Here is an 18,087-nt window from a genome sequence, read left to right as displayed (position 1 = left end):
CTGGCGTAATTTTTGCTGAACAGTCCTGCGGATGGCATCGTACACATCCTTTTTTGATGTGGACTTTGGGTTGCTCAGGTAGGCTTGATGCAGACGGCGTTTCTCATCCAGAAGTTGCTTGATTTCATCACAGTTTTCATCAAACCAGTCTTTGTGCTTTCTGGACATGGGTCCCAGGGTCTCTGAAGCTGTACTATAGATCAGCTCACGCAGGGTCCTCCAGTCAGACTCCACATTCTGGTTGTCCAGAGAGGCGGATTCCAGACGATCTTCCAGCAGCTCCACAAAGGACTGTTTGATGGTGATGTTTTTCAGCTTAGCGATGTTGAGCCGTTTTGGAGCCTTCTGGCCTTGGGGGCGTCTCTTGGGCTGGATTCGAATATTCAGCTTCGAGACTACAAGGCGATGGTCTGTCCAACACTCGGCGCCACACATGGTCTTTGTTACACGTACATCTTGCCTATCCCTTTTCCTGACGATGACATAATCGATGAGATGCCAATGCTTTGAGCGAGGGTGCATCCATGACGTCCTGTTACGGGTAGGGAGGCAGAAAACTGTGTTGGTTATCAGCAGTTCGTGCTCTGCACAGGTCTGAAGCAAAAGCAATCCATTTGGGTTGCAGTGGCCCACACCGTGCTTTCCAATCACTCCATCCCAGGAGATGTAGTCAGAGCCAACTCTAGCATAGAAGTCCCCAAGAATGATGAGCTTGTCTGCTTTAGGGATAGCAGCAATGACAGAGTGAAGGTCCTCGTAGAACTTCGCCTTCACTTCATCCGGGTTGGTCATGGTTGGGGCGTAGGCACTGACAATGGTGAGGTGCTTCTGGCCAGATGCCAGTGGGAGTTTCATGGTCATAAGCCTATCGTTGACTCCCTTTGGGATTCCAGCTAGCTTGCTGACAAGTGCTGTTTTTACTGCAAAACCAACGCCAGCCTCACGTCGCTCTTCGCTTCCTCGTCCACTCCAGAAGAAGGTGTAACCAGATCCCCGTTCACAGAGCTGGCCTTCACCTGCAAGCCGAGTCTCACTCAAGGCTGCGATGTCAATGTTGTATCTGGCGAGTTCGGATGCAACTAGTGCCGTTCTCCTTTGGGGTCTGTCCGCGTTATCTCTGTCCAGGAGAGTCCTTATGTTCCAAGCACCAATGGTGAGAGGAACGATCCTTGCTTTTTTCTTTTCTTTCTTGTTGTTTCGACCGCTGATGTAGGGTCCCCGCCAGCCGCGGTATGCTGGCCAGGGTGATATGGAGCAGGCAATTTTTAGGGCACCTTTTCTAGCCCCTTCCTCATGCCAGGGAGGTGAGCAGTGCATTCCTAAAGAGGGCTGCTCAGACGCTCAGACGGCTGCCGAGCTCCATCGCTGCTCCTGTCGACGAAGAACGACCCTATGGCCTGAGCCGCCTGCGTGCAGGTCTGTGACTGCGACTGCCAGTGTACCCACACCTGTCGTTTCGTCGCTCGCCTGTCGCCACAGGACTTGGGGGTGATGAAATGATGAAGGATGAAAGGTCATTTTGGATGACTGATGACTTGCGCGATGAGTTTGTTTAAAGTGAAGAGGAGTTGCGCAACGTCAACCTCACTCTCTCGTCCGGGTCCACCAATTTCCAGTGGCAAGACTAAGTCGAGACGACTGGAGGATGAGCACGGATGCAGTGGATGACCAAGATATCCTTTCGGTGTCTCATCTTGCTCTCTGCACTCCACAGTGCGTTGCTGTAACCGCCTTCCTCTCCGTTGAACCGATAGGTTTCTTCCGCAGATTCTGCCGGATCCAGACTTCGCATGCATGGGTAGACACACCCCGGGGGCCAACTGCGTGTGGCATGCACACAGCACAGTGGAGCTAGATGGCCGTCGGTGGCTCTCCTGAGCCAACGCCCTTTTATGGATCTCCATAAGGGTGTCTAGCCACCCGCCTCACCAGTCCCGGAAGGGAGCGGTGGGAGTGCCGGTTTAGTCGCCGGCAACCCGACCCTGAACAGGTTGTACTGGATTACAGGTTACCAGTAGCAGATCTAATGACCTGACCTGACCTGATATGGAAATTTATTCCACATGACAAGACCATGACAGAACATATACACATATATCAAAGGAACACTTCTATTAGCAAAAAAGCCTGTGTCAACTATCTCCTATTTGAGGTAAAGGCAGTAGGATGGACATGGGCCCAGCAGAAAAAAGGACGGCTCAGAACTGATAATGGAGGAGTGCTGTTGTGGCCCCATGGTTCTTGAGGAGAACTTCAGAGTAAGTATTGTATTGTGATGTATTGTATTGCACTGCATTAACTCACTCAGTACGGCCAGTCCTCTCTTCTCCTCTACACAGACCCCTCGGATGTCCAGTGGGTGTCTGAATGACCCAACCTTTAGCTTCCGCCGTCAGAATTGTGGTATTCTTTGTCAACATTCACCTCTTCAGTATAAGAGCCTTACCGCTTGCAATATTTTGATGATGGTAATTGGGGTGAAACGCTGTTAACGTCGTCTCTTTCGCCGTTCGTATGGAGAGAGTTAAAACTGCATAGCATTGCACTGAATTGTGTTACTTTTAACCACAAGAGATTTCTTTGTGTAAAATTTGGGCTACTCCACCGAGGGAGGGCCTGTAGCTACTGTGCATCACCTCCTGTTAGTGTTTCTTCCCTTTTCTGCCTGCAAGTGCGTTCCTTTCATTATCAAAGAGGATTTTTCCATGTAATTTTGCCAGGGGCAACTCTTTGTTGCTGTGGGTTCTTTTAAGTGCACAAAGTGCATGCTACACATAGGACCTTGGCTTGTCATCCCAATGACTAGCACCCAGAATACTACGACAAGTGCAGAGGAGAGTAAAACTGCCCAGTCTGCACATGGGAATCGAACTCGAGGAAACTCGCTTCTTAGTCAGGCACATTGCCGCTAGGCCATTGCTCTGCTACTTCTCCCCTTCTCTTCCTCACCTGCCCAATTTCCTTCATGTGGGTGGAGATGACCACGAAGTAGCCCTGGGCAAACCCGATCAGGATGTAGCCATCACCAAACCTGCACCAAATCAACACCAATAAAAGATTTAGAAAAAAAAAAAAAAAAAAAAAAAAAAAATCATGATGGAAAATTGAAAACGGAACAAATCTTGGTGTAAGGCTGAACAGATTCAAACAAAACAAATTAAAAACAAAACAAAAAAAAACAACCCAAAAATCCATCATGATGGAAAACTGAAGATAAAATGAATCTTGGTAAATGATTGAACAGATGAGAACCAATGTATAATCCTTGTTCTGTACATAAGGTCACAAGGACAGAGAGAAAAAAAAACCCAAAAAAACAAAACAAAACAAAAAAACACAATGTGACACACTGAATAGACTCAGGAATGAAGATGGTTAATTGTGAGAATGACTGACTGTACAGAAAATCAGCTAATTTCCCTTCCCATTTTTTTTTTTCTCAGCATGTTATTTATTAATGTTTTTTGGTTTTTTTTTAACATTTTAGGTTGCCTATAAATAATAGTGAACACACAAGCAGATACACACACATGTTCTCTGTGCTTCTCTAGCCTAGTGGGCTTAACATGTATGATCATTTGTACCCTGCCATGCAGGCAGCCACACTCTGTTTTGGGGGGAAAGGAAGTCTGAGCATGTTCTTGTTTCCATGACCAGCCTAGTGCTGACATGAATTACAGGATATTTAACCTGGGCATCTGATCTTCTCCATGGGTTATGTCACGCACGAAGGGGGGTTCAGGCACTAGCTGGTCTTCACATACCCTGACCTGGGAGATAAGACAAATCTCCACCTTTAACCCACCGGATGTGCTCAAACCAGGGGAATGAACTCTCTGAGAATCCAGCGTTCTGACCACAGCACCCAGTACTCCTTTTATATCTCCCCCAAGGCCTGACTAAGCGTGTTGGGTTACGCTGCTGGTCAGGCATCTGTTTGGCAGATGTGGTGTAACGAATATGGATTTGTACCGAACGCAGTGACGCCTCCTTGAGCTACTGATAGATACTGGTATCTCCCCCCACCCCTCTCCTCTCCCCCTGCATGTCACCCCCTTTCAGTGCAACAACTGTCTGCCTCCCACCCTCCCTTTTCCGTGGCTCCACTACTCATCACCACCCCCTTGACCTGGTCCTCAACCACCTCCCTCACCCTCCCTTTTCCGTGGCTCCACTACTCATCACCACCCCCTTGACCTGGTCCTCAACCACCTCTCTCACCCTGCCTTTTCCCTGGCTCCACTACTCATCACCACCCCCTTGACCTGGTCCTCAACCACCTCCCTCACCCTCCCTTTTCCGTGGCTCCACTACTCATCATCACCCCCTTGACCTGGTCCTCAACCACCTCCCTCACCCTCCCTTTTCCGTGGCTCCACTACTCATCATCACCCCCTTGACCTGGTCCTCAACCACCTCTCTCACCCTCCCTTTTTTTCCCCCCTCAATCATTTGCCTTCTAAGTATCTTCCCCTTCACTATATTTCCATGCATTTACTTTATTTTGCTTCTTTTCTCTAATCATTTCATTACATTTTTGACTCACTTGCGTAAACAAAGTGAGTTTATTTTTTTAACCCGGATTTTGGTTGTGTGTGTGTGTGAGTGTGTGTGTGTGTGTGTGTGTGTGTGTCCGTGGTAAACTTTAACATTGCCATTTTCTCTGGAAATACTTTGTCTGCCAATACCAAATTTGACATAAACATTATATGAAAAAAAATTTTCAGTCATACCAATAACAAGCTGTAAGTCTTCCAAATGAAGCCATTTTTTTCTGAATCATTAAAGATTTATTTTGTTGAGTTCTGTTCCAAAATCCGAAAATTCTAAAAACTGTTTCCCGCTGAGTTTGGCCTGCTAGCAGGTAGATTGTCTTCAAAGACATGACCTTGTTTTTCTTGCTCACAATTAAAAGGAAAGAAATACAAATTCTGGACAGAATGCATACAATAATACTAACTACATCATCAATATGTTTACTGCATATAAATATACTAGAGTGGACACTGAATTAACTGGAATGAACATAAAAGAAAAACTGAGTCGATCGTTTCTTTCAGCTCGTTGTAGGCCTTGACTGGTTCATGCAGATCTAGAGATCTATCATGTGTTGCTTTGTGCTTCAAGGGATAGCAAAGTCTCCTTTACCGCCGAAATAAAAGAACAATCGAGCTATAATAAAACACACAAAAAACATGATTTAAACGGCTTTATTACGTCCACTGCAATCACATCTACTTGTCGCATGAAGAAGAAAACGTCAATATTCTTTTAAGTATTAAATTCAGTTGAATGACGTCAGATGCACTGCAGCAGTGGGGATTAGTCTGCGTGCTTTGAAACTAAACATGCATGCATGGTTTGATTCCGCTCGCATACCTGTTGTTTTTTTTTTTCCTCTCCTCCTTCTTTCTTTTGTCTCTTCTCCCAAGCTTATCTTATATAGGAAATTTTCTTCCTAAAATTATGTTTGAATAACATACTTACTGTGACTCACTAGTGCAGACTCCGGCAGGGGTCTGATTCCTGTCCTGTGCAAACAACTACCCACCTATGCGGAGAAAACGAAAGTAGCTACGGCCGATAACCCCCTGAAGTAGGTTACCTCCCCTTTGCATCCCTGACTAGCGCCCTCTTTATCCGGCAGCCATCTTGACTCCTGCTCCTGTGCTCTGCATACAGCGAAGTTTTTTTTTGTATTTTCTGTCTGTCTATCGATTCTTTGGCGCTCTCGTTTTGTGTCTGATGATGAATCACAACAGGTCACAAAACTACCTGGCCCGATTGGGCGATCGAGCTCACATTAAGGCGCGATCACAATTGACTGGTGGATTATATTTAATACAGAGCACTTTTCAACGATTTTTTGGATATCTTTTTTCTTCCCCTCATGATTTCTTGACTGGATAAAGCGTGAAGCACAAGTGAGTCTTGAAGGCTCTGCCTCTTATGTTAGTGTTTTACACAAACCTATGATGGGGTCTCAAGACCTGGTCAGAACACTAGGTTATATGATTGTCAAGAGTCTGTTCTTTTTTTTCCCCCAGCAGGTGTGGCGTGGCGTATGTGGATCTGTCCATATGCAGTGACACCTCCTTGAAACTTGAAAGTGAAACTGAAGTGAACTGACCAGCTGTAGGAGATGATCATGCCGTAGCGTGTCTGAAAGGCCAGTTCAATGGGGTTGTCAGGGTCGTTGATGTTGAACAGAAACAGCGTCTGTCGGCCGACGTTCACGCTTACCTGAACAACAACAACAACAACAACAGAGACAATATAAAAACGTTGAGCTTTACACTGGAACATGTGGAAAGCAAGAACAAGAATATGGAAGCATAAAGCTTGACAATGGAACATGTGTAAAGCAAGAACATCAAAAATAGTGTGTGTGTGTGTGTGTGTGTGTGTGTGTGTGTGTGTGTGTGTGTGTGTGTGTGTGTGAAACCTGATTATTCTGTACCGTATGCTATTAAAAAAACTCCGAACAGAAAAAGGAACCTGTATGCTCTTCTGACACCATGGAAAATCCTTGATGATTCCGTATCGTACGCTCTTCTGACACCAAAGACAAAAAGACCTGCTTCTTCCATATGGTATGCTCTTCTAATACCAGAGAAAAAATGTTCTTTGCACTACATGCTCTTCTAACACCAGAGAAAAACACACACACACACACACACACAAAAAAAAAACAACAAAAAAAAACCCACTCTACACTGATTGCTCATCTAACACCAGAAAACGCAACAACAACAAACATTTGTTTGAAACCATATCCTCTGCTTAAAACCAGAGGGATAGATAAAGACAAACAAACAACAAGAGAGGCAAGGCCTTCAAGACTCACTTGTGATACATTTTTTAAAAAAATCTAATCGTTAAAATGTGTTCTGTATTTGTTATTATAAAGTTAATAAAAAAAAAAAGAAAAAAAAGAAAAAGAAAAAAAAAAGTCCTAACCAGATTCAAATTAAGTCCACTAGCATTAATTACAGAGTAATTTCCCTTTTTTACTATCTGCACCAAAATGTTTGCAAAATAAATAAAACTTCCATGCTTAGCAAAAGAAGTTCCTGTTTAAACAAAAAATGATAATAATGACTGCTCTTGTTGTTGGGTCAGAATATCAGATGAAAGTGCCAAGTTTAGAGAATACAAAAAATATAAATATAACAGTAATTGCAGTTTGCATATAATTAGGCTTCATTTTTTATTTTTTTCGTGCCCATCCCAGAGGTGCAATATTGTTTTAAACAAGATGACTGGAAAGAACTGAATTTTTCCTATTTTTTATGCCTAATTTGGTGTCAACTGACAAAGTATTTGCAGAGAAAATGTCAATGTTAAAGTTTACCACGGACACACAGACACACACACAGACAACCGAACACCGGGTTAAAACATAGACACACTCTGTTTACACAAGTGAGTCAAACCCCCCCCCCCTGCTGGTCATTCTGTACCGTGTTCTCCCCGATGGAGCTCCTCTCATCGCCCTTCATCTCAGAGAACTGCAGGTTGTAGGGCTCAGCCCTCAGGGCAGTCTGACGCAGCGTGTCGCCCTCGTTGTTGCTGATGGTGATGGTCTTGTCCTCGCTGCCCAGGGCCAGCAGGCCCTCCGCGCTCCACGCCCCGCATGTGATCTTCTTGGTGTGCTTGCCGATGATGGGGATTTTCCTTGCAAAACAAAGCAAAAAAAAAAAGATTGTTTTCCTTGCGAAAGAAAAGAAAAGGGATGGTTTTCCTTGCACAAGAAAGAAAAAGGATGGTTTTCCTTTGCACAAGAAAGAAAAGGGATGGTTTTCCTTTGCACAAGAAAGAAAAGGGATGGTTTTCCTTGCACAAGAAAGAAAAGGGATGGTTTTCCTTGCACAAGAAAGAAAAGGGATGGTTTTCCTTGCAAAAGAAAGAAAAAGGATGGTTTTCCTTTGCACAAGAAAGAAAAAGCATGGTTTTCCTTACACAAGAAACAAAAAGCATGGTTTGAAAAGGGATGGTTTTCCTTGCAAAAGAAAGAAAAGGGATGGTTTTCCTTGCAAAAGAAAGAAAAGGCATGGTTTTCCCTGCACAAGAATAGAAAAGGCATGGTTTTCCTCGCACAAGAAAGAAAAGGGCATGTTTTTTCCTTGCACAAGAAAGAAAAGGCATGGTTTTCCTTGCAAAAGAAAGAAAAAGGATGGTTTTCCTTGCACAAGAAAGAAAAGGGCATGGTTTTCCTTGCACAAGAAAGAAAAAGGGATGGTTTTCTTTGCAAAAGAAAGAAAAAGGATGGTTTTCCTTGCACAAGAAAGAAAAGGTTTTCCTTGCACAAGAAAGAAAAGGGATGGTTTTCCTTGCACAAGAAAGAAAAGGGATGGTTTTCCTTGCACAAGAAAGAAAAGGGATGGTTTTCCTTTGCACAAGAAAGAAAAGGGATGGTTTTCCTTTGCAAAAGAAAGAAAAAGGATGGTTTTCCTTGCACAAGAAAGAAAAGGGATGGTTTTCCTTTGCACAAGAAAGAAAAGGGACTGTTTTCCTTGTGAAAGAAAAGAAAAGGGATGATTTTCCTTGCACAAGAAAGAAAAGGGATGTTTTTCCTTGTGAAAGAAAAGAAAAGGGATGTTTTTCCTTGCACAAGAAAGAAAAGGGACTGTTTTCCTTGTGAAAGAAAAGAAAAGGGATGGTTTTCCTTGCACAAGAAAGAAAAGGGATGGTTTTCCTTGCAAAAGAAAGAAAAGGCATGGTTTTCCTTGCGAAAGAAAAGGGATGGTTTTCCTTGCAAAAGAAAGAAAAGGCGTGGTTTTCCTTGCACAAGAAAGAAAAGACATGGTTTTCCTTGCAAAAGAAAAGAAAAGGGATGGTTTTCCTTGCACAAGAAAGAAAAGGGATGGTTTTCCTTGCACAAGAAAGAAAAGGGATGGTTTTCCTTGCAAAAAAAGAAAGATTGTTTTCCCGCAAAAAAAAAAAAGAGATTTTTTTTCCCACAAAGGAAAAGAAAGAGATTGTTTTCAAGCAAAGAAAGAAGAGTGAATGTTTTTGTCCCGCACCCCCCCCCCCCCCCACCCCCAATGCATGATCTTCATGATATGGGGTGATATGGTAAAATCATAAAATAATTTAATGCTGAATGACAATCACTCAATGGCAATTAATGCAGTACTTAACGAGAATTCGTCAATGATAATGGTGTAAATCCTTCGTGAGAAGCACTGGATGATGAAACAGTGTTAACATTCTTCCAAAAGTGAAAGAAAGCTAGAAAGAGTGCAGTACTGGAGGAAAAAAATCACCTGGATGTCTGATGATTGTAAATGAGCAGATTTCCCTTGATGGTTCCCACAGCCAGCAGCTGACTGCTCTTGGCCCACAGCAGAAAACTCATAGTGTCCCTGGAAAGAGATACACGCACCTTTCTTATTGATAATGCTAATCATAATAATGTACAGTGCTTACCTGGCGCAAAACATCCCACATAGCGGGATCTAATCGCCTCACATGAAACAATACGTTTATAGAATATGTCTTTATTACTAAGTGTACCGGGGTCACAAGGAATACTGGGGGGTGGGGGTGGGGGGGGGGGAGGGGGATAATACATAACAAGATACGAACATAAATCGAAAATCGTACACAAACACAGATACAGTAGAAATTAGGATACATACAAGTTCTTCTTCTTCTTCTTCTGCGTTCGTGGGCTGCAACTCCCACGTTCACTCGCATGTACACGAGTGGGCTTTTACGTGCATGACCGTTTTTACCCCGCCATGTAGGCAGCCATACTCCGCTTTCGGGGGTGTGCATGCTGAGTATGTTCTTGTTTCCATAACCCACCGAACGCTGACATGGATTAGGATACATACAAGTGCATATCAATATAAAAACTTGTGCATACTCACACATGCACACACACACACAAACAATAGTGCATAAAGAACAAAAGCAAATAAAGACATGAAGAAAAAAAGGAGGGGTGGGGGGGGGGGGGGGGTGCGGGGTGGAGGGAGAAACAATAAATTGACACAGTTCCTGCAGAAAGCGGATTCAGAGTGTTTTCAGAAATGGGAGAGAGAGAGAGAGAGAGAGAGAGAGAGAGAGAGAGAGAGAGAGAGAGAGAGAGAGTGCCACAGAGAGAAAGATCACAGAGAAAGGAAGAAGAGAGAAAAAGAGACTATGAGAGAGAAAGAGAGAGAGAGAGAGAGAGAGAGAGAGAGAGAGAGAGAGAGAGAGAGAGAGAGACACACACACACACATACACACACACACACACACACGAATCATAGTAACAGCAGATTTACTTACTGCTTTCAAACCCCTCAAAGCGCCAGAGAAAAACACATCAGTCAAACATAAAACACACAAGAACACCAACACAGAAACAGACACACGCAGACACACATGAACTAACACAGAAGAAACAGATGTGGATCCATCTTCACTATTGTGATCAATCCTTGGATGAAACTTTCCAAAACTGAAAATGCCTAGAGTCAGACAATGCTGCATGTACCGTGTCAGTTCCTTGTTTTCCCCCTTCTATTTCACACCTGTAATTTATCGAACTAATTTCAACAAATGAACCTATGCACGCTAGACACTGAGACATTGCAAACACATCAGTACACATGCATAATCACTCACTCACAGTGACAGTATACAAAAACTTGTGCATAATTTTCAAATAAACAAAATGTGCTCAGTATGAGATCGAGAGAATGAGAGAGAGAGCCACAGAGAGAGCCACAGAGAGAGAGAGAGAGAGAGAGAGAGAGAGAGAGAGAGAGTGCCGCAGAGAGAAAGATCACAGAGAAATGAAGAAGAGAGAAAAAGAGACTATGAGAGAGAAAGAGAGAGAGAGAGAGAGAGAGAGAGAGACAGACAGACAGACAGACAGAGAAAGAACAGAGGCACAGACAGAAACAAGAGCGGGATGTAAAACTGACAGACAGACAGATGCAACAAACAACACACACAAAACATCTCAGCCTGGCTGGGCTAGAGCCAGGCCTGTGTGCGACTGACTTGAGGCTGCTGTCGATCTGGGTGGTCTTGAAGGAGTTGGCGTCCCACAGGAAGATGCCTGTGGACTCCTCACACACCACGGCCAGGATGTCCCCGTCACTGTCCCACCCCATCCCTGTGCACTGGCTGCACACACACACACACACACACACACACACACACACACACACACACAGAGTCACATCCCTTTACCCACTGCCTCCATGAGGAGTGTGGAGTGATGGCCTAGAAGTAACACATCCTCCGCCTAGGAAGCGAGAGAATCTGAGTGCACTGGTTTGAATCATGGCTCAGCCACTGATATTTTCTCCCCCCTCCACTAGACCTTGAGTGGTGGTCTGGATGCTAGTCATTCGGATGAGACGATAAACTGAGGTCCCGTGTGCAGCATGCACTTAGTGCACGTAAAAGAACCCACGGCAACAAAAGGCTTGTTTCTGGCCAAATTCTGTAGAAAAATCCACTTCGATAGGAAAAACAAATAAAACTGCACACAGGAAAAAATACAAAAAATGGGTGGCGCTGTAGTGTAGCGACATGCTCTCCCTAGGGAGAGCAGCCCAAATTTCATACAGAGAAATCTGTTGTGATAAAAAGAAATACAAATACAAATGATTCAGGACTCTGACAGTTACTGCAGCCGTGTTGTAGTGCTGCAAGCCCTTCAAAAAACAAGCAGCTCCCACCCTTGTTGGCAGTACTACTGAAAGTGGCAAGAATCAGATGAGTGGTCCTCCTGTGTATCCCAGCCCACTGCAGAGGCTCTGGGAATGAGCAAGCTGATGGGCTGGCCAAAAAGGGCGCCTTAGGGGAGCGATCCAACAACAGGGTCAGCTTCAGTGAGATGAGTGACAGCTTCAGTGAGATGAAGTCCATCAACAGGGCACTTATGGCGCCTATAACAATCAGGGACGACTACCATATGGTACCCAGGGAGTAGAAGAGTGTCCTGATCACAACAATTTGAACAATCACATGTGCCGAAAACTGACGCTGGTGCCATCTCCCACCTGTCCCTGTAGACAGACAGCAGAGCACATCCTCCAAAACTGTCCCCGGTACAAACAGGCAAGACAAGATGTGTGGCCTTTTGACACTCCACTGAGGACCAAACTATAAGGCAGGCAAGAAGAGGTGGAGAAAGCGTCTTTCATCACCAGAACTGGACTGATGGCCAAACTGCCAACACCAAGGAGAAGACTTACAGCCTGCCATGCCCTCTGGCATGTAGGGCAGCTAGCAACGAAGAACCGCCACTCTTGTCTGTTTGGGCCAGTCTCTGAATGGTACCCCCAGGAGTGCTTCAGGGTCTTGAGTTTTCCTTCGACTGTCCTGGACCAGGTGTTCTTTGGCCTTCCTCTCTTGCGTCTACCTTCTGTTGTCCAGTAAAGGGCTGTATGTACGGGTGATGTTACCTTGCTGTCCTTGTAGGACATGTCCAATCCTTTTCCAGCGCCTTCTTATGATGAGGGTCTGCATGTTTTCTTGATTGCACTGGGCGAGTAGCTGTTGGTTGAAGATCGTATTGGGGCCACAAGATTCTCAGGGTTCTGCCACTTTTTGTGGCAAAATCACATTCAAACACCATCCTTACTGGTGATGATATGGATACTGAAACAGCACCTATACTCAGTCAGAGACCAAGCTCCAAGCACTATACAATATGGAGTCATTTGCACAACAGGCTGCCTACCTGGGTAGAGCCAACTAATAGCAGCCATTGGGTGCTCATCATTTACTTCCTGCATTATCCGATCAGGTTTCAGTCACACACAAACACACTCATACAGACATGTAACATTTTTACATGTGTGAATTTTGTTTATTTACCCCACCATGTATATACTATGTAGCCATACTCTGTTTTCAGGGGTGTGCATGCTGAGTCTGTTCTTGTTTCAAAAACCCATCAAACGATGACATGGATTACAGGATCTTTTACGTGTGTATTTGATTTTGTGCATGCAAAAATCCTTCACAATCATTCGTGTGGAGAAAAAAAGTAAATAGTGGGGCAGACAAGTCAGACATACAGACATCTTTAAATCTTAAAAAAAAAAAAAAAAAAAAAAAAAAAAAAATCAGTCTTTCAAAACATTTATTTTAATAACTTTTCAAAAACTTACCCAGGCAAATTAATGTCTCCTTTAAGTTCCCCATGTCTGTCAAAAATCTTCACTTTATTGTTGGCCCTGAAACAACAAATTCATCCAATTCCAAATGAAAAAAAAAACATATAAAAATAAAAAATGTACATGCAGGACTGTACTCTTATCAAATATGTTTCAGCCATTTTTGATCATACAGAAAGTTTGCATTAAAAGCAATCAGAATCATAAAGGCTCAAACTCTCACATCTCAGGCTCCTTAACTTCAACTTGAATACCTTAATTATTTTTGTATTTCGTAACTTATCCCTTTAAAGGAATCCACATTTTCTGAGGTAGAATAATGGACAAAATTGTAAAATTTCTGGCACAAGGAATAGCCAAAGCAATATTAACAATAGCAGTATTTGCAACAATAGCAGTCATAGCAGAATAAGGAACATCAAAACTAATGGAGCATTATTTGGTATTTATCTATATAAAGTTTCTTTACAATTATCATCACCATTATTGTACTCATACACCCTTTCTTTCTCTCCAAACTCCTTACGTAAGACCTTTGAAAGCAAAGACGATTGAATGATTACATGTATAATTAAGCAGTGTTTGAAAACTAATCAACAAAATACAAATACTTTACCACAATTATCATCATGTTAAACTTCTTAAAGATAAAAGGTTTCATAGCCTTTCACAGCCATCAGGGCAGCGACTTCATATCCACTGTGTCAAGGGCTGGGCACAGTAATACTGGGCCCATCAGGGCAGTGACTTCATATCCACTGTGTCAAGGGCTTGGCATAGAAATACTGGGCCCACCAGGGCAGTGACTTCATATCCACTGCGTCAAGGGCTCGGCACAGGAATACCGGGCCCATCAGGGCAGTGACTTCATATCCACTGTGTCAAGGGCTCGGCATAAGAATACTGGGCACATCAGGGCAGTGACTTCATATCCACTGTGTCAAGGGCTCGGGACAGGAATACTGGGCCCATCAGGGCAGTGACTTCATATCCACTGTGTCAAGGGCTCAGCACATGAATACTGGGCCCATCAGGGCAGTGACTTCATATCCACTGTGTCAAGGGCTGGGCACAGGAATACTGGGCCCATCAGGGCAGTGACTTCATATCCACTGTGTCAAGGGCTCGGGACAGGAATACTGGGCCCATCAGGGCAGTGACTTCATATCCACTGTGTCAAGGGCTCGGGACAGGAATACTGGGCCCATCAGGGCAGTGACTTCATATCCACTGTGTCAAGGGCTCGGCATAGAAATACTGGGCCCATCAGGGCAGTGACTTCATATCCACTGTGTCAAGGGCTCGGCACAGGAATACTGGGCCCATCAGGGCAGTGACTTCATATCCACTGTGTCAAGGGCTTGGCATAGGAATACTGGGCCCATCAGGGCAGTGACTTCATATCCACTGTGTCAAGGGCTCGGCATAAGAATACTGGGCCCATCAGGGCAGTGACTTCAAATCGACTGTGTCAAGGGCTCGGCATAAGAATACTGGGCCCATCAGGGCAGTGACTTCATATCCACTGTGTCAAGGGCTCAGCACAGGAACACTGGGCCCATCAGGGCAGTGACTTCATATCCACTGTGTCAAGGGCTTGGCACAGGAATACTGGGCCCATCAGGGCAGTGACTTCATATCCACTGTGTCAAGGGCTTGGCACAGGAATACTGGGCCCATCAGGGCAGTGACTTCATATCCACTGTGTCAAGGGCTTGGCATAGGAATACTGGGCTCATCAGGGCAGTGACTTCATATCCACTGTGTCAAGCGCGTTGGGTTACGCTGCTGGTCAGGCATCTGCTTGGCAGATGTGGTGTAGCGTATATGGATTTGTCCGAATGCAGTGACGCCTCCCTGAGCTACTGAAACTGAAACTGAAACTGTGTCAAGGGCTTGGCACAGGAATACTGGGCCCATCAGGACAGTGACTTCATATCCACTGTGTCTAGGGCTCGGCACAGGAATGCTGGGCCCAATCCTCTCCTTCCGTTACTTTAACCTTCCCCAGTGTAAGTCAGACACACACTCACACCTGGGTGGACTGAGGAAAAATGGGAGTAAAGTGCCTCCGCCAAGGACACAACACCATGCTGAAACAGGGCATCAAGAACCACTGGGCCTGGTTGCAGGAGGCGATCTCTGCAGTGCTAAATTTGCTTAGAGTTGAGAATGTTCCGAAGTATATGGAATTTACCGAGGAGTTAGGAATATTCTTAACAATATGCAAACTTAGTGCTGCTATGTTCACTCATGCAACCCACCCCAATAACCAGTGAACACTGTATCTGAAGTCCAATGTCTAAACAACTCTGTCACAGAAGGGTTCAGGTTTGGAGTCGGATATTGGTCACTGATGCATACACATTTGAAATGACTCAATAATGTGGCTGTGAGTCGGTCACTTGACTTAATGATTGTTCAGCAAGTTGGTTAGACCAAAAGGCCCAAAGTATGCTAAGTCAAACCTAAACTCATCCAGTGCCGAAAGTAAAAGTAAATGTAGTATTAGATGTACGTATTTCCTTTCATTTTCTTTTTCAAGTTATGTCCACATGTTAGACCATACATCAGTCATTGATGTTAATTTCTTTTGTACTCTTTGGGTTCGAACAGAAATCTTAAGATTCACACAGGATTTGTATATTTATGTATAAATATAAATTCCTTTCATTTACATAAAGCACCTTTGTATATATAAGTAAGATACTTCAACATGATAATATGGACTTGTACTACTGCTAGTGTGAACATGTGTATGAGTTTATGTCATACAATGATACATGCCTGTATGTGATTAAAAATTTATACATGTGTATAACTCACATACATGTCTTAACCAACCCATTCAATATCCAAAAACAGGTACTGTTTTGAATGGCTGTACCTTGTGTATGTATACCAATATGGAACAGACTAGTAATGGCAATACAAACACCATCCGCATATTCATTGCTTAGTTTAATATAGAATTAGTCAATATAAAATTAAACACACAAGTGACACAACAAAGAATTTTTTCTGCAGGTTCAACCCAAAGAAAACCACAACATATATTACAATACAACCCTTATGCATCAAAACAGCTTGATAGTGTTAATGGTTTTATATTTCTGTGATTGTGAACAATACTTATGATTTCGAGTATACTGTACAGTCTCATCAATCTGAGACAGACAAACAATACAGACCCGGTGGTGGCCAGATAGTTTCCTTGTGTTTGCTGCCAACTGAACTGGATTCTCCCCTGTCCATGTGCATGCTCTGGAACACTGAACACTCTCTGAAACAAAACAAACAAGAGAGGCAACGCCTTCAAGACTCACTTGTGATAAATTAAGTCCCCTAGCACTGATTAGAGAATAATTTCCCTTTTTTACTATCTGCGCCAAAAACGTTTGCAAAATAAATAAAAATTCCATGCTTAGCAAACGAAGTTCCTGTTTGAACAAAAAATGATAATAATGACCCCTCTTGTTGTTGTGTCAGAATATCAGATCAAAGTAGCAAGTTTAGAGAATACAAAAAATATAAATATAACAGTAAATGCAGTTTGCATATAATTAGGCCTCTTTTTAAAATTTTTTTGTGCCCATCCCAGAGGTGCAATATTGTTTTAAACAAGATGACTGGAAAGAACTGAATTTTCCCTATTTTTATGCCAAATTTGGTGTCAACTGTCAAAGTATTTGCAGAGAAAATGGCAATGTTAAAGTTTACCACGGACACACAGACACACACACACAGACAACCGAACACCGGGTTAAAACATAGACTCACTTTGTTTACACAAGTGAGTCAAAAACCCCAACAGTTTGATGTAATTTCAAAATAACCTGAATAAGAACATAAAGTAAAGAAAAAGGAATGTGCTGAGTTTTATTTCGCTTTCTATCATACGATCAATCGCTATCATACAGTCCATTTTGTCACACGCTTACCGTTATAATAATGTGATTTTCCGGTTAGAAGTGGCATTAGTTTACAGCACATGTTTTAACGAAAGAGTGAAAATATGACCGTCACAACCGTTGCAGAATCTGGAATGTATTTCAAGACAACATTTTTTGGCCAGTGTTTGTGTCATATCCTAATTCAGTCCACATTCTAACGCCTTGACAACTAAATATACACAAATACAGATAGCTTGGTTTTGTTCGAATCTTGCAAATCAGTACAAATACCTTCATGTTGGTTGTTTACGGCTTCGTCGACAAGCACATTTCACTTTTCAGCGTCCGTAGGAATTTGGCGCATGCGTATGAACACTTAACAAGAAAGACAACTCTGAAATCAGGAAGCGATTTGATTGGTTTGGGTTACTTCCCATGTTCCTTCCATGAGAGGCATGAAACTTTCTGAAGGGAAGGCACACATACATGATTATATATTCAAAAATAGATAGATAAATAAACAAACAAACAAACAAATATATGAATAAATAAATAAGCATGCAAATAGGCGAGCGAGCAAACAAGCCGACAAAGAAACAATTAAATCGCGTCAACAAAATGTTCGCGGTAACATGAAAATGGAAAGGTTCAGCCCAGGTACAGATGCCAAAGTGTAAACCCTAATTCCATTTCCTTTCGTGTGAGGAAGTTCTACAAGTTTACCGCGGGCAAACCAAGACCTGTTCTGACCCACTTTATTTCATGGACTACCATGCAAAATTTGTCTCAGTTTCAGCCGGTTTCAGTAGCTCAAGGAGGCGGCGTCACTGCGTTCGGACAAATCCATATACGCTACACCACATCTGCCAAGCAGATGCCTGACCAGCAGCGTAACCCAACGCGCTTAGTTGAAAAAAAAAATTATGATATAAAAAAAAATAATAATTATGATATAATAAAAAAAAAAGAAAAAAGAAAAAGTGTTCGCCGCCTTCTCTCTGTCTGCCCGGGACTACTGCCGCATGGCAGTAACTATGAGAAACAAAATCTTGATTTTCACG

At 43.3% G+C, this 18,087-nt stretch overlaps 1 protein-coding gene across 2 annotated transcripts in view; it reads right to left on the bottom strand.

Moving 5' to 3' along the window:
- LOC143284080 (WD repeat-containing protein 19-like) overlaps window positions 1-17,387 on the bottom strand; it is a 64,201-nt gene extending 46,814 nt beyond the window's left edge. The window contains exons 1-8 of one of the 2 annotated variants that reach the window (XM_076590713.1): window positions 17,318-17,387; window positions 16,325-16,416; window positions 13,128-13,193; window positions 11,002-11,127; window positions 9,270-9,368; window positions 7,464-7,677; window positions 6,131-6,243; window positions 2,950-3,031 (exon numbers count right to left, since the gene is read on the bottom strand). In XM_076590713.1, the coding sequence (XP_076446828.1) occupies window positions 2,950-3,031; window positions 6,131-6,243; window positions 7,464-7,677; window positions 9,270-9,368; window positions 11,002-11,127; window positions 13,128-13,193; window positions 16,325-16,416; window positions 17,318-17,323 (798 nt within the window). In that variant the 5' untranslated portion in view covers window positions 17,324-17,387. The remainder of the gene's footprint in view (window positions 1-2,949; window positions 3,032-6,130; window positions 6,244-7,463; window positions 7,678-9,269; window positions 9,369-11,001; window positions 11,128-13,127; window positions 13,194-16,324; window positions 16,417-17,317) is intronic. The other variant, XM_076590714.1, reaches the window with a different exon arrangement.
- Window positions 17,388-18,087: the final 700 nt, after the last annotated feature.

This window comes from Babylonia areolata, chromosome 7 (genome assembly GCF_041734735.1).
Source record: "Babylonia areolata isolate BAREFJ2019XMU chromosome 7, ASM4173473v1, whole genome shotgun sequence".
In the NCBI taxonomy this organism is placed as follows: Eukaryota; Metazoa; Mollusca; class Gastropoda; order Neogastropoda; family Buccinidae; genus Babylonia; species Babylonia areolata.
This window is presented reverse-complemented; position numbering and strand designations above follow the sequence as displayed.